The 16,967-nt window shown below is 39.0% G+C and overlaps 1 protein-coding gene across 4 annotated transcripts in view; it reads right to left on the bottom strand.

The window, feature by feature from the left end:
- LOC126470135 (microtubule-associated serine/threonine-protein kinase 2) overlaps nt 1-16,967 on the bottom strand; it is a 268,713-nt gene that overhangs the window by 167,606 nt on the left and 84,140 nt on the right. For all 4 annotated transcript variants that reach the window (XM_050097751.1, XM_050097750.1, XM_050097749.1 and 1 more), the window contains exon 9: nt 239-470. In XM_050097751.1, coding sequence (XP_049953708.1) covers nt 239-470 — 232 coding nt within the window. The remainder of the gene's footprint in view (nt 1-238; nt 471-16,967) is intronic.

The following is a 16,967-nucleotide window of genomic DNA, read 5'->3' as shown; positions in this document are numbered from 1 at the left end:
CAGGTGGCTTGCGGAGTATGGATGTAGATGTAGATGTACTTCTGGTTTTCATGGGTAAAACATGATGGTAAACATGTTTGAGAGCACCTGGTAATGTAACTGTACAAAATTAAGCACTACTGTCAAGAGTTATAAAATTTCTCATATTTACATGTTTAATGTAATTTTGAAACACTTGTAATATACTAACAATACAAAACGTAGAAAAACTGTAACTTAAATTCACAATACTACAAACCTGCTATGGGATCTCTTGTTAAACCCAATTTGTTGATGACATACTGAGCTATTTCTGCCTTTATTCCATACGATGTTTTAGCTTGGCCTTCAGCTTGTTCCAGGCGTAAATAGAATTCTTCAGGGTCAAACTCTAAGCACTCCAGTAAACGAGCAGGGCGAGAAATTATAAGAAGTAATTTTTTTATTATTCCACTTAACCAGGCTGCTGCATCAGGTGATTTATCTTTTGTCTGTAACAATTTATTAATGGGAATAAGTCACCAACTGACTGAGGACACCACCAAGAACAGAAACAACATTACATTATTCTTGAATCATAAATGCATGTCTTCCTAATGGTAACCGCTATTGTAGATTTGTCAATTTGTGTTCAGTCTATTGCAACAACTATGCTTTACAGAAAAATTAGTCTTTAATATATTCCTTTTAAATATCGAATAAAGATGTTCACATTTACATATGTTAGTAAAATACAAATTATATTATAAAAAGTTCTTGGTTAACTTATGTCACAAGAACAAACAAAAACAACAGGACAACACAAACCACAGCTTTCACTCTGGATAGGTATCCCTTCATAGCACGACAAAAGAAGAGAGTTCAAAGAAAATTAATTATTTTGCCACAAAGGAGGATAGTTAGCCAGGTCACTACATCAATGGAGACACAAAACATTTGAAACACCATAATGCTCTATCTCCCTTCACTTGCTGTTCTACATGATCTTCCCTCTTGATATTCAAATTTTCAACCCTCTCCTCTCTGTTCCTGGATGAATGAATATCTGGGTTAGAAAGTTATCATCGGTGTCACATTTTGATTGTGTCTATGCTGACGCACATAACCTGACAGATTTTTTTATCTTTATTTGATTGTAGGTTTATTTTTTTCCCCTTGGCAATGCAAGTACTTCAAGATTATGAGTACATCTGGTTATATTTTGTTAAAAAATTTAAAACATTCAATATTACAATCCCTAATACAAGATATGTGAAAAAGAAAATGTAAATATGGACCAGTTTAGCTATGTCATTTTTGACGTTTTAAATCATTCTTAAAAACCTATTCCCAAAAGAATACTCACCTGCTTCAGCAGGTGTCATTCATTACTGAAATGACAATTCAAATGCAGTTATGGCTTATCAAGTGAAAAATTAATTTGCTCTTCTCTACAAAACATGATAATTAGTTGAAATTTAGAATCATCTTTTGTGATTTATGGAATGAATTCGACTGTACAAACCATGGCTGTATCTGCTATAAAGAATTATAGACAAAGCAGAGAAAAATCATCCAAATAAAATAGTGTACTTTTTCCCTTTACTATCACACACTCTTCTAACAGGTCATTAAATATCACAGTTGACTAAAATGTTCCCTAATTTTGTAGCAGAGCATTATATTTTCAGTGAGGGCATGGGACAGGAAACAGCAAAACAAAGGGGATAGATGTGACATGATTTAGGAAATACAGATTTTGTCACAATTTTAATACAACATATCACACCATAAATAACATTATTCTGTAACAAATCATTTCACCCACCAAGGAAATTTTTACAAAACATAGCCGTGTGAGCCACTGTCATGTTGTTTGAAATATTACTCTCATGAATGTGACACTTTGGTTGGTTGGTTGGTTGGTTGGTTGGTTGGTTGAGGGGGCCACATGCAAGGAAATTTTTACTAAACATAGCCGTGTGAGCCACTGTCATGTTGTTTGAAATATTACTCTCATGAATGTGACACTTTGGTTGGTTGGTCGGTTGGCTGAGGGGGCCACATGGGGGAGGGGGTGGGGGGCTGGTTACGAGACCAAACAACTAGGTCATCAGTCCCTTGAACCAAGATGGATGCATCCAGAAGTAAAGGCATCCACTGAGAACATTTTCTGATCTATTCGGGACAGTCATAACAGTAAAAATGAGAAGGCAAGAAAAATAATGGACAGATTTTGTTCCATCAATAATAGAAGCATGGTTAAGGAAACAGAAAAGTCGGAAGGTGTGTATCCCAGGTCTCTGCATGTAACACGAAATACCCACCCACAGTTGTCCCATCCGATTCATTAGTCTAGTCTGCTCAGTATTCAACAGTGTGCTACATCTAGAATTTAAAATTACGTGTGGCAGAAAGGAGGCCAAGCAAATCTAAAAGTTATTAAAAGAGAGTAAAAAAGGGATAAAAGAGTAGCCTAGTCAAGGAGGTAGGATCAGGGATCCATCAGACCTAGCATGCAGTGGGAGGCATCCCATCCCCAACCACCTTGGCCCTGCTACAGAGCAAATTACCATATTTACTCGAATCTAAGCCGCACTCGAATCTAAGCCGCACCTGAAAAATGAGCCTCGAAATAAAGGAAAAAAAAAAATCCCAAATCTAAGCTGCACCTGAAATTTGAGCCTCGAAATTCAAGGGGAGGGAAAAGTTTTAGGCCGCACCTCCAAATCGAAACAAAGTTGGTCCATTGTAATATGAGACACAATTTAGGTCGAATGAATGACGATACAGCTACAGTAGTTTGGTTCGAGTTGTAAGCTTAGCAGTTAAGCTTTACCAGGTAGCCATTGCTATGCGTCAGGTGCTCCGTCCGTATTTATACGGATACCCTTCCTTTTTCACGTGCTTCGTCTGGTTTGAATCGATTGCTTATTTTGCTTTGATCTGATAAGTGCCGTTTTCTATGTTATAGGTGTTTACGTCAGTCACTCTAAGCTGAAAATGCATTACTATACTGTGTCATGCATTGTTTATCGCATTCTGATAGTGCGTGTTTACGGCCTGTCGCTGCTCGTGGCATGGCTTGCTTTTGTGCGCGCTACCGCCGCCTACAATTAAAAAAAGAGAGGAATCATCTCATTAGCGAAACAATGGCAAGAGACTGCTATTTGTTGTTACTTACACTGCTGCTTTCTTTGATAATGATCAACAAGAACCAAATAATAGACTGCGTATGATAGAACATGTTCTGAACGAGAGTTTGGCGAAAATTTTTCTCCGTTTGAAAATCTTTGCGGCCGCTTCTTTAGTACATCAAATTCTGCACAGAAATTAGTCACCTTAGATTTAAAAATCTAGTCAGTTGCCGTGCTTCATTTCTGACTGTATCACTATTAGGCATAAGAGTAATACGAATATAAACATGACACGGTACGTATATTCTTCCGCGTTTGCTGTTGGCTCACTCTAGTTTCGTAGTTTATTAGGCAGACAGGATTTAAATGAGAAAGAAGCAAACACGAAAGAATACATGGCAAAATTTTTATATTCATATTATTCTTATGGTGAAGAGAATACTGCATGTGATTCACATTTCATCAGGTTCCTATTAGCAACCATCTCTTCTCACAGGTAGGAAAAAATTCAGAACGTAGAGTTGGCCATATTGACAAAAATCCCAGTCTTGCCAGTTGGATTTTCATAGTACATTGAAATTCTGCCACATTCGAAGATGAACAATACGGAATTTGTATTTACTTCGTTGGATAACGTATGAAAAAGCAGTGGTCGAAACTCGGGTGGAGAAAAAAAAGCTCGTCTTACAATTTTTTTTTTTTTTTTTTTATTTTTTTTTTTTTTTACTGACGCAGAGGTTTTGGCGCCACTATTTATCTTTGTGCCTACAAAGGATGCCTGTGTAGCGCTACATATATTCGACGGTAGAAGTTAGTTGTGGCGGCACCTAGCAACATTTTTCAGAACTTCCGCTTGCTTTACACTCGATTCTAACCCGCAGGCGGTTTTTTGGATTACAAAAACCGGAAAAAAAGTGCGGCTTAGATTCGAGTAAATACCGTAAAACCTTATAACTGAGAATGAAAACCACTTTCACAAAGAAAACTTAGAACCATTTCAACAATCTGTGACCTGTCTCTCAATATTAGAGGCAACAAGTCTGGGAGACTACACTTACCATGGAGGGCCAAAACGAGAGGCCATTCCGCCAAGATACAAGCTACTGTCTGTAAGGCTTCACCGCTGCAATCAGGAATGGCTCGTTACACAAAAGGAAACTACAAGTCAACCTGTTATGACCAATGCGGAGACAGAACTGGACTGTGGATTCCTTCTGGGAAAAGTGAAGGAGGAGCACCATGCTGGAGTAGTCTCCTTGACTGTGCAGAATTTTTTCAGATGGGGCAGCAGCCTACCAGATGTCGTTCCATTTCTAAGTGAGCGGAGGTCTCACATGCAGTGAGAAATCCACATCTGGCAACAGAAAAGTGCCAGGAGAGTGAGTAAGTGCTTCTCTAGCCAGATGGCCAACCAGTTCATTCCCTAGGATACTCACATGACTTGGGACACACAGAAAGGCAACTGAGCAGACAGCCTGATGAAGGTAAGCAAGAAACTCATGAATAGTGGAGACCAAAGAGTGGCAAGGACAGAATCAGTCAATGGCCTGCAGACTAGTCACTGAGTCAGTAGATATTAAAACACGGTCATGGGAGGCCACTTTAATAAAACTGAAGGCTCTGCTAACAGCTGTCAGCTCTGCCATAAACACACTACATGTTCCCTGGACCAAACGGCATTCCATACCGGCAGGAGATGCAAAAGCATATCCCATCAGATCCACAGTTCTAGAGCTTTCAGTGTAAAAAGATGGTAGCACCATGGAACTCCTCAAAAACTAGGACATAACAGATGACAAAAGGTCAAGCGGGCGACCAAAACTTTAGGGCCTTGGAAGATATTGACCCTGGTCCATGACCTGGACACCATCCAAGGTGGAGTGCACGAGAAAACATGGGGAGCACAATCCAGGGACAGCAGCTTCAGATCTTTGCTGAGGGAAGCGAGGCACATTCCAGCAGGTAATCCCACCTGATGGTGGGTATCAGGAGGATGATACCCCATGTATACAAAGGGAATAGAATATGTGGGAGGATTGGGGAATTGTCAAATGATGACTGCATAGGAGACCATGAGCTGGTACTGTCGAATCTACAGAGGGAAGATCCCCACTTCGACATGGAGACTGTCTACAGGACTAGTCTGAAAGGAACCAGTGGCCTGATGCACACCATGATGGTGGACTGGTTATAACAGTTTTAAAGCTGAAGGAGCCACTGAGCCATCAACCTGGCAACCATAGTCCAGTTGGGACGAAACCAGGGCCTGTTAAACACAGGTAAGAGTAGCGTGATCTGCACCCCAAGATTTGTCGGTGAGGAAGCAGAGAGCATTAAACTTCCACATGCAGCCAGTCTTCAGTTGACAAATATGAGCAGCCAAGTCAGCTTTTTGTCAAAAAGGAGGCCCAAGGAATGGGACTGTGCTACAATGTCCAGGTGCTGGGTACCCAAGTCTATTCCAAGTCAGGAAGTGCTGTGTATGATGGCAGAAATGCATGACCCGCGTTTTTGAAGGATAGAATTGGAAATCGTGGAAAAGAGACCATGCGGAGGATCACCGCAATACACCTCAAGCTGGCATTCCACAGAGGCTTCCAAGTGGGAGCTGTAAAAAAAAAAAATTGTTGACATACAACTCAGATGTGACCAATAGCTCAAGAAAGGTCACTACCCCACTGATGGCAATGAGGAAGAGTGCATCACTCAACACAGAGCCCTGTGGGATACTGTTCACTTGGCTCCATGGTGACCTGAGTAAAGTGCTGACTCTAACCCAGAACAACCAGTGGGATAAGAACTGATGAATAAAAACCAGTAGAGAACCTCAAAACCCCAGTCATGGAGGGTAAGTAAAATGTGGTGGCACTAAGAGGTGACATTCACCTTATGCAGGTCAAAAAAAAGACTGTGACAAGGTGTTGGCATTTAGAAAAAGCCTGTCAGATTGCTCCTTCCACCCTAACCAGATGGACAGTTGTGGATCATCCCTCCCATAAACCACACTAACGGGGGGGGGGGGGGCTCCGAGATTCAAGAACACACCATAATCTGCAGGAAACCATAGTTTCAAGCAACTTAGAGTAATTTGGTCACGCTAATCGGCTGGTAACTGTCAGGAGATGTTGGGTTCTTGCATGGCTTAAGGACTCTGACAACTATGCTATTTCCCCATTGAAAGGGGAAAGCTCCTTGGAGCCAAATATTGTTGAAGACCCTGAGCAGAGTTGCATTTGGGGAACATTCTGGTGTTGGATCATCTGACTGTGAGTTGAATCAGGTCACGGGACAAGTGCCTGGAATGGTTCCCCGTCAGTGAATGGTTCATTATAGGACTCAGCTTGGTGGGAAGTGAAACACAAGGGGATGTCGTCAAACTGTTGCTTCTGCAGTAGAAAGGTAGCTGTATGAAGAAGACACTGATGCTGTTCACAAGGTGATCTGCATGAACCAATTAATTGTTAAAAGACCACCCTGTTGGACAAGACCCAGAATGGCTATTGAGTGCTGGCAGCCAATAAAACCAAGGAACTCGGCCCAAACCTGAGATGAAGAGGCATACATCCCTTTGAACGAGCCATAGTGCTCCCAGCATTTGATTAGATAACAAGCCTTAGTATGAAGTCACTTAACAGTGATAAGGTTGGTCTTTGAAGCATGTTGTTTGAATTGTAGGAGGGCTTGTCAGAGATCCTGAATAGCTACTGCAACGTCTTTGGTCCACCACGGCATCGGCCAATAGTGGCGGTGAACTTTACAAAGAGGAATAGTAGTTCTAGCAGTGTGAATGATCATGTCTGAGATGCTTTGCACAACATCATCAATATAATCAAACAGAGGGGCAGTGAATGTAACAGCACAGGCATACAAAGGCCAACTGGCTCTGTGAAGCACCCAATGTGGTAGCTGGTTTGTCTGTCGGTGGCAAGGAAACGACAGGATCAGCGGAAAGTGGTCACTGTCACAAAGGTCATTGTGCAGTGACCAATGTGGCAAAGCCACAAGATTAGGGGAGGAGATCATTATATCGAAAGCTGAAAAGGTGGCACTGAAATGGGTAGGAAAACCATCATTAACAAGGTGCAGCTGAAGCTGGTCAATTAGAAGGCCCCTACCAGATGAAGTGGTACTCTGCCACAGGGCTTGGTGCACATTCAAGCCCCCAGACAGAAGAAAAGAGTGGAAAGTTGTTGGATTAATGTGGTCAAGTCAACATAAGTAAGAGGCCCACCTGGATGTAGGTAAAAATTCCAAGTGGTAATCACTGAGATCGTTTGCACCCATACAGCTACTGTCTCTACTGAGGTATGAACAGGAATCCATTCACTGACATCTGTACAAACCAAAGGACAGACCCTTCCAGATGCCCTCTTGCAACCAGCACAATCCCGACAAGAAGAACAATAAACATGGAGCATTGGAGAATGGTTGACAGAGAAGTGTGTTTCTTGGAGAGCTATGAAAACTGTCGAAAGAGGAGGAAATAAGGTATTGCAGTTCCAGTATGTGACAGTAGTACCCCTTACAATTCCACTGAATGACCAAATGACTGGAGGCCAGTTTAGGTGTGAAGGTGTCAGGAGGACTGGTCATGCTGAAAGATCAATGTCAGTAACCAGTGGAGTCCACAAACATCAGCTCATAATCCGACTATGTGGAGGGCACAAGCAGCCTTGTCCCTACTACTACTACTACTACTACTACTACTACTACTATTATAAATTCCTTTCTCAGACGTTATGTCTGGTTAAAAATGGAAAGTGACGCGGACCTTGATCAAGCGTGACTTCCTTTTAACTATACGGTATATGTTACATTGCATTTAGGAACTTTCGGGTAATTGAACATGTATCACTAAATACAGATTTCTGTAGTTGTATATATAGGTTTGGATATAGCTGTATTGCATTGATGTACTGGTGGATATTGTGTGGTATGACTCCTGTAGTTGATAGTATAATTGGTATAATGTCAACTTTATCCTGATGCCACACGTCCTTCACTTCCTCAGCCAGATGGATGTATTTTTCAATTTCTTCTCCTGTATATTTGTTGTATTGGGTATGGATATTTCGATTAGTTGTGTTAATTTCTTCTTTTTATTGGTGAGTATGATGTCAGGTTTGTTATATGGTGTTGTTGTATCTGTTATAATGGTTCTGTTCTAGTATAATTTGTATTCATCATTCTCCAGTATATTTTGTGGTGCATACTTGTATGTGGGAACGTGTTGTTTTATTAATTTATATTGCATGGCAAGTTGTTGTTGTTGTACTATTTTTGCTACATTGTCATGTCTTCTGGGGTATTCTGTATTTGCTAGTATTGTAAATCCGCAGCGCGTTTCGTCACAGGGTTATTTGGTAACCGTAATAGCGTTACGGATATGTTTAGCAAACTCAAGTGGCAGACTCTGCAAGAGAGGCGCTCTGCATCGCAATGTAGCTTGCTCGCCAGGTTTCAAGAGGGTGCACTTCTGGATGAGGTATCGAATATATTGCTTCCCCCTACTTATACCTCCCGAGGAGATCACGAATGTAAAATTAGAGAGACTCGAGCGCGCACGGAGGCTTTCAGACAGTCATTCTTACCGCGAACCATACGCGACTGGAACAGAAAAGGGAGGTAATGACCGTGGCACGTAAAGTGCCCTCCGCCACACACCGTTGGGTGGCTTGCGGAGTATAAATGTAGATGTGATCTACTGTTTCTATTTGTTGTTTGCAAAGTCTACATTTATCTGTTGTGGTATTGGGATCTTTAATAATATGCTTGCTGTAATATCTGGTGTTTATTGTTTGATCCTGTATTGCAATGATGAATCCTTCCGTCTCACTGTATATATTGCCTGTTCTTAGCCATGTGTTGGATGCGTCTTGACTGATGTGTGGCTGTGTTAGATGATACGGGTGCTTGCCATGTAGTGTTTTCTTTTTCCAATTTACTTTCTTTGTATCTGTTGATGTTATGTGATCTAAAGGGTTGTAGAAGTGGTTATGAAATTGCAGTGGTGTAGCCGATGTATTTATATGAGTGATTGCTTTGTGTATTTTGCTAGTTTCTGCTCATTCTATAAAGAATTTTCTTAAATTGTCTACCTGTCCATAGTGTAGGTTTTTTATATCGATAAATCCCCTTCCTCCTTCCTTTCTGCTTAATGTGAATCTTTCTGTTGCTGAATGTATGTGATGTATTCTATATTTGTGGTATTGCGATCGTATAAGTGTGTTGAGTGCTTCTAGGTCTGTGTTACTCCACTTCACTACTCCAAATGAATAGGTCAATATTGGTATAGCATAAGTATTTATAGCTTTTGTCTTTTTTCCTTGCTGTCAATTCTGTTTTCAGTATTTTTGTTAGTCTTTGTCTATATTTTTCTTTTAGTTCTTCCTCAATATTTGTATTATCTATTCCTATTTTTTTTCTGTATCCTAGATATTTATAGGCATCTGTTTTTTCCATCGCTTCTACGCAGTCGCTAGGGTTATCCAATACATAATCTTCTTGTTTAGTGTGTTTTCCCTTGACTATGTTATTTTTCTTACATTTGTCTGTTCCAAAAGCCATATTTATATCATTGCTGAATACTTCTGTTATCTTTAGTAATTTGTTGAGTTGTTGATTTGTTGCTGCCAGTAGTTTTAGATCATCCATGTATAGCAAATGTGTGATTTTGTGTTGGTATGTTCCAGTAATATTGTATCCATAACTTGTATTATTTAGCATGTTGGATAGTGGGTACGGAGCAAGGCAGAACCAGAAAGGACTTAATGAGTCTCCTTGGTATATTCCACGCTTAATCTGTATTGGCTGTGATGTGATATTATTTGAATTTGTTTGGATATTAAGTGTGGTTTTCCAATTTTTCATTACTATGTTTAGGAACTGTATCAATTTAGGATCTACTCTGTATATTTCCAATATTTGTAGTAACCATGAGTGGGGTACACTATCAAAAGCTTTTTAGCAATCAATGTATGCGTAGTGTAGCGACCTTTGTTTAGTTTTAAATTGATATGTCACCTCTGCATCTATTATCAGTTGCTCTTTACATCCTCATGCTCCTTTGCAACAGCCCTTTTGTTCTTCACTTATAATTTTGTTCTGTGTTGTATGTGTCATTAATTTCTGTGTAATGACTGAAGTTAATATTTTGTATATTGTCAGTAGGCATGTTATGGGGTGATATTTAGCTGGGTTTGCTGTGTCTGCTTGATCTTTAGGTTTCAGATAAGTTATTCCATGTGTAAGTGTATCAGGGAATGTGTATGGGTCTGCAATGCAACTTTTAAATAATTTAGTTAGATGTGAATGTGTTGAGGTGAACTTCTTTAGCCAGAAATTTGCTATTTTATCTTTTACAGGGGCTTTCCAATTGTGAGTTGAATTAATTGCTTGGGTGACTTCATGTTGCAAAAGTATCACTTCAGGCATTTGTGGTATCATCTTGTATGTGTCTGTTTCTGCTTGTATCCACCGTGCATGCCTCTTATGCTGTACTGGGTTTGACCATATGTTGCTCCAGAAGTGTTCCATGTCTGTTATGTTTGGTGGATTGTTTATTTTAATGTGTGTGTTACCTATTGTCTGGTAAAATTTCCTTTGGTCTGTGTTGAATGTTTGGTTTTGTTTCCTTCTATTTTCACTTTTTTTTGTATCTTCTAAGTCATTTGGCCAATGCTTGTAATTTCTGCTTCTTTTCATCTAGTTGCTCTATCACTTCTTGTTGTGAGATTTTACCTAACCTTTTCTGTTTTTTGTCTGATATTTCATTTCTTATAAATTGTGTTAGCTGTCCGATGTCTTTTCTCAGTTTTTCTATTCTGATCTGTAGCCTGTGTTGCCATGCTGGTTTTGTGGGTTTCTTCTGTGTGTTGGCTGGTTCTGATTTCTGCCTAGTGTGTATATTTAGTGTAGTGAGTGCTCCTATATAAACCAGTAGTTGTAACTCTTCCATAGTTGTATTTTCATTTATTTTGTTGTGTATGATTGTGTTGATAGTTGTTATTGTTGTTTCGACTTGTGGGTTATTTCGTGTTCTATTTGTGCTTGATCTGGTGGCTGTCTTAAAATTTTGTTTTCCTCTGATTGTTTAATTGATGCATGTTGTTCTTTGTTTGTTTGATCTGGGATGTTTGAGTCCATTACTGTATTTTCTTCTTCTTCTGATTGCACGTTATTTTGTTCCAGTATTTGTTGTACTTGTTGTTTGTTGTTTTCTAATTCTGACTGGGGTATCCTGTTATTTTTGATTATTACACGGATCTGATGAGCTAGTCGTTGTTCTGTTAAAAATTTTAATTCTGGGTATCTGGTAATAAATGTTGTGTATACTTGTGATCTTTATCCAGTTGTGTTGGTTCCTAAGTTTGTTGCTTGGTAATAACAGAACATAAGGTGTCGGTTAGCATCATCTGACCATCTCATCCTCTGTCTTTGTTTTCCTTCTAGGGTGGTTGCAGGAAGCATATCCTGCAAAACACCTCTATTTGGATTTAAATCATTTTCCGTGTCACTAGCAGTGTCATTACCATTGTAGACGGGGATAGGGTTCAAGCGTCGTCCCCGACCATGATAGCGCTTGTCCGAGGCTTCATTAGTTTTGTCCTGAACCAACTAATCACACTAAAAGGGGGGTCAGCCCTATTAGTGGTTTGTTCTTTTCGTCGCCTTTTACGACTGGCAGAACATATCGGAGGCCTATTCTTTTCCCAGGCCTCCACGGGTATTATTATTATTATTATTGACTTTTTTTTCTCAGACTTAAGTCTGGTTAAAAATGGAACGTGACGCGGACCTCGGTCAAGCGTGACTTCCTTGTAACTGTATGGTATATGTTATATTGCATTTAGGAACTTTCGGGTAATTGAACATGTATCAATAATTACAGATATTTGTAGTTGTATATATATTTTTGGATGTAGCTGTATTGCATTGATGTACTGGTGGATATTGTGAGGTATGACTCCTGTAGTTGATAGTATAATTGGGATAATGTCGACTTTATCCTGATGCCACATGTCCTTGACTTCCTCAGCCAGTTGGATGTAGTTTTCAATTTTTTCTCCTGTTTTCTTCTGTATATTTGTTGTGTTGGGTATGGATATTTCAATTAGTTGTGTTAATTTCTTCTTTTTATTGGTGAGTATGATGTCAGGCTTGTTATGTGGTGTTGTTTTATCTGTTATAATCGTTCTGTTCCAGTATAATTTGTATTCATCATTCTCCAGTACATTTTGTGGTGTGTACTTGTATGTGGGAACGTGTTGTTTTATTAGTTTATGTTTTATGGCAAGTTGTTGATGTATTATTTTTGCTACATTGTCATGTCTTCTGGGGTATTCTGTATTTGCTAGTATTGTACATCCGCTTGTGATGTGATCTACTGTTTCTATTTGTTGTTTGCAAAGTCTGCATTTATCTGTTGTGGTATTGGGATCTTTAATAATATGCTTGCTGTAATATCTGGTGTTTATTGTTTGATCCTGTATTGCGATCATGAATCCTTCCGTCTCACTGTATATATTGCCGTTTCTTAGCCATGTGTTGGATGCGTCTTGATCGATGTGTGGCTGTGTTAGATGATACGGGTGCTTGCCGTGTAGTGTTTTCTTTTTCCAATTTACTTTCTTTGTATCTGTTGATGTTATGTGATCTAAAGGGTTGTAGAAGTGGTTATGAAATTGCAATGGTGTAGCTGATGTATTTATATGAGTGATTGCTTTGTGTATTTTGCTAGTTTCTGCTCGTTCTAGAAAGAATTTTCTTAAATTGTCTACCTGTCCATAATGTAGGTTTTTTATATCTATAAATCCCCTTCCACCTTCCTTTCTGCTTAATGTGAATCTTTCTGTTGCTGAATGTATGTGATGTATTCTATGTTTGTGGCATTGTGATCGTGTAAGTGTATTGAGTGCTTCTAGGTCTGTGTCACTCCATTTCAATACTCCAAATGAGTAGGTCAATACTGGTATAGCATAAGTATTTATAGCTTTTGTCTTGTTTCTTGCTGTCAATTCTGTTTTCAGTATTTTTGTTAGTCTTTGTCTATATTTTTCTTTTAGTTCTTCTTTAATATTTGTATGATCTATTCCTATTTTTTGTCTGTATCCTAGATATTTATAGGCATCTGTTTTTTCCATCGCTTCTATGCAGTCGCTGTGGTTATCCAATATGTAATCTTCTTGTTTCGTGTGTTTTCCCTTGACTATGCTATTTTTCTTACATTTGTCTGTTCCAAAAGCCATATTTATATCATTGCTGAATACTTCTGTTATCTTTAGTAATTGGTTGAGTTGTTGATTTGTTGCTGCCAGTAGTTTTAGATCATCCATGTATAGCAAATGTGTGATTTTGTGTGGGTATGTTCCAGTAATATTGTATCCATAATTTGTATTATTTAGCATGTTGGATAGTGGGTTCAGAGCAAGACAGAACCAGAAAGGACTTAATGAGTCTCCTTGGTATATTCCACGCTTAATCTGTATTGGCTGTGATGTGATGTTATCTGAATTTGTTTGGATATTAAGTGTGGTTTTCCAGTTTTTCATTACTGTGTTTAGAAACTGTATCAATTTAGGATCTACTTTGTATATTTCCAATATCTGTAGTAACCATGAGTGGGGTACACTATCAAAGGCTTTTTGGTAATCAATGTATGCGTAGTGTAGGGACCTTTGTTTAGTTTTTGCTTGATATGTCACCTCTGTATCAATTATCAGTTGCTCTTTACATCCTCGTGCTCCTTTGCAGCAGCCTTTTTGTTCTTCATTTATAATTTTGTTCTGTGTTGTATGTGTCATTAATTTCTGTGTGATGACTGAAGTTAATATTTTGTATATTGTTGGTAGGCATGTTATGGGGCAATATTTAGCTGGGTTTGCTGTGTCTGCTTGATCTTTAGGTTTCAGATAGGTTATTCCATGTGCAAGTGTATCAGGGAATGTGTATGGGTCTGCAATGTAACTGTTAAATAACTTAGTTAGATGTGAATGTGTTGAGGTGAACTTCTTTAGCCAGTAATTTGCTATTTTATCATTTCCAGGGGCTTTCCAATTGTGTGTAGAATTAATTGCTCGGGTGACTTCATGTTGCAAAATTATCACTTCAGGCATTTGTGGTATCATCTTGTATGTGTCTGTTTCTGCTTGTGTCCACCGTGCATGCCTGTTATGTTGTACCGGGTTTGACCATATGCTGCTCCAGAAGTGTTCCATGTCTGTTATGTTTGGTGGATTGTCTATTTTAATGTGTGTGTTATCCATTGTTTGGTAAAATCTCTTTTGGTTTGTGTTGAATGTTTGGTTTTGTTTCCTTCTATTTTCACTTTTTTTGTATCTTCTAAGTCGTTTGGCCAATGCTTGCAATTTCTGCTTTTTTTCATCTAATTGCTCTATTGCTTCTTGTTGTGAGATTTTACCTAACCTTTTTCATTTTTTGTCTGATATTTCATTTCTTATAAATTGTTTTAGCTGTCCGATGTCTTTTCTCAGTTTTTCTATTCTGATCTGTAACCTGTGTTGCCATGCTGGTTTTGTGGGTTTCTTCTGTGTGTTGGTTTGTTCTGATCTCTGCCTAGTGTGTATATTTAGTGTAGTGAGTGCTCCTATATAAACCAGTAGTTGTAACTCTTCCATAGTTGTGTTTTCATTTATTTTGTTGTGTATGATTGTGTTGATAGTTTTTATTGTTGTTTCGACTTGTGGGTTATTTGGCGGTCTATGCAAGAATGGTCTAATGTCTGAATTTGTGTCTTTGTATTCTATATATGTCAGCTGAAATTTTTCTTCTATATCTAACACGTGTGTCTCTTCGTGTTCTATTTGTGCTTGTTCTGGTGGCTGTCTTAAGATTTCGTTTTCCTCTGATTGTTTAATTGATGCGTGTTGGTCTTTGTTTGTTTGCTCTGGGATGTTTGAGTCCATTACTGTGTTTTCTTCTTCTTCTGATTGCACATTATTTTGTTCCAGTATTTGTTGTACTTGTTGTTTGATGTTTTCTAATTCTGACTGGGGTATCCTGTTATTTTTGATTATTACACGGATCTGATCAGCTAGTCATTGTTCTGTTAAAAATTTTAATTCCGGGTATCTGGTAATAAATGTTGTGTATACTTGTGATCTGTATCCAGTTGTGTTGGTTCCTAGGTTTGTTGCTTGGTAATAACAGAACATGAGGTGTCGATTAACTTCATCTGACCATCTCATCCTCTGTCTTTGTTTTCCTTCTAGGGTGGTTGCAGGAAGCATATCCTGCAAAACACCTCTATTCGGATTTAAATCATTTTCCAGTTGGCTAGCAGTGTCGTTACCATTGTGGGCGGGCATAGGGTTCAAGCGTCGTCCCCGACCATGACGGCGCTTGTCCGAGGCTTCTTTAGTTCTGTCCTGAACCAAGTAATCACACTAAAAGGGGGGTTAGCCCTATTAGTGGTTTGTTCTTTTCGTCGCCTTTTACGACTGGCAGAACATACCGGAGGCCTATTCTTTTCCCGGGCCTCCACGGGGTTTATTATTATTATTATTATTATTGTTATTATTATTATTATTATTATTATTATTATTATTATTATTATTATTACACTGAAGTGCCAAAGAAACTGGCATAGGCGTGCATATTCAAATACAGAGATATGTAAATAGGCAGAATACGGCGCTGTGGTCGGCAACGCCTATATACGACATAGCAACGCCTACATAAGACAACAAATGTCTGACACAGTTGTTAGATCAGTTACTGCTGCTACAAATCAGGTTGTTGTTGTTGTTGTTGTTGTTGTGGTCTTCAGTCCTGAGACTGGTTTGATGCAGCTCTCCATGCTACTCTATCCTGTGCAAGCTTCTTCATCTCCCAGTACCTACTGCAACCTACATCCTTCTGAATCTGCTTAGTGTATTCATCTCTTGGTCTCCCTCTACGATTTTTACCCTCCATGCTGCCCTCCAATACTAAATTGGTGATCCCTTGATGCCTCAGAACATGTCCTACCAACCGATCCCTTCTTCTGGTCAAGTTGTGCCACAAACTTCTCTTCTCCCCAATCCTGTTCAATACTTCCTCATTAGTTATGTGATCTACCCATCTAATCTTCAGCATTCTTCTGTAGCACCACATTTCGAAAGCTTCTATTCTCTTCTTGTCCAAACTATTTATCGTCCATGTTTCACTTCCATACATGGCTACGCTCCATACGAATACTTTCAGAAATGACTTCCTGACACTTAAATCTATACTGGATGTTAACAAATTTCTCTTCTTCAGAAACGCTTTCCTTGCCATTGCCAGCCTACATTTTATATCCTCTCTACTTCGACCATCATCAGTAATTTTGCTCCCCAAATAGCTAAACTCCTTTACTACTTTAAGTGCCTCATTTCCTAATCTAATTCCCTCAGCATCACCTGACTTAATTAGACTACATTCCATTATCCTTGTTTTGCTTTTGTTGATGTTCATCTTATATCCTCCTTTCAAGACACTGTCCATTCCATTCAACTGCTCTTCCAAGTCCTTTGCTGTCTCTGACAGAATTACAATGTCATCGGCGAACCTCAAAGTTTTTATTTCTTCTCCATGAATTTTAATACCTACTCCTAATTTTTCTTTTGTTTCCTTTACTGCTTGCTCAATATACAGATTGAACAACATCGGGGAGAGGCTACAACCCTGTCTTACTCCCTTCCCAACCACTGCTTCCCTTTCATGTCCCTCGACTCTTATAACTGCCATCTGGTTTCTGTACAAATTGTAAATAGCCTTTCGCTCCCTGTATTTTACCCCTGCCACCTTTAGAATTTGAAAGAGAGTATTCCAGTCAACATTGTCAAAAGCTTTCTCTAAGTCTACAAATGCTAGAAACGTAGGTTTGCCTTT

This window comes from Schistocerca serialis, chromosome 3 (genome assembly GCF_023864345.2).
Source record: "Schistocerca serialis cubense isolate TAMUIC-IGC-003099 chromosome 3, iqSchSeri2.2, whole genome shotgun sequence".
Taxonomy (NCBI): Eukaryota; Metazoa; Arthropoda; class Insecta; order Orthoptera; family Acrididae; genus Schistocerca; species Schistocerca serialis.
Note: the sequence above shows the minus strand (reverse complement) of the source record. Positions and strands in the feature narration are given on the sequence as shown.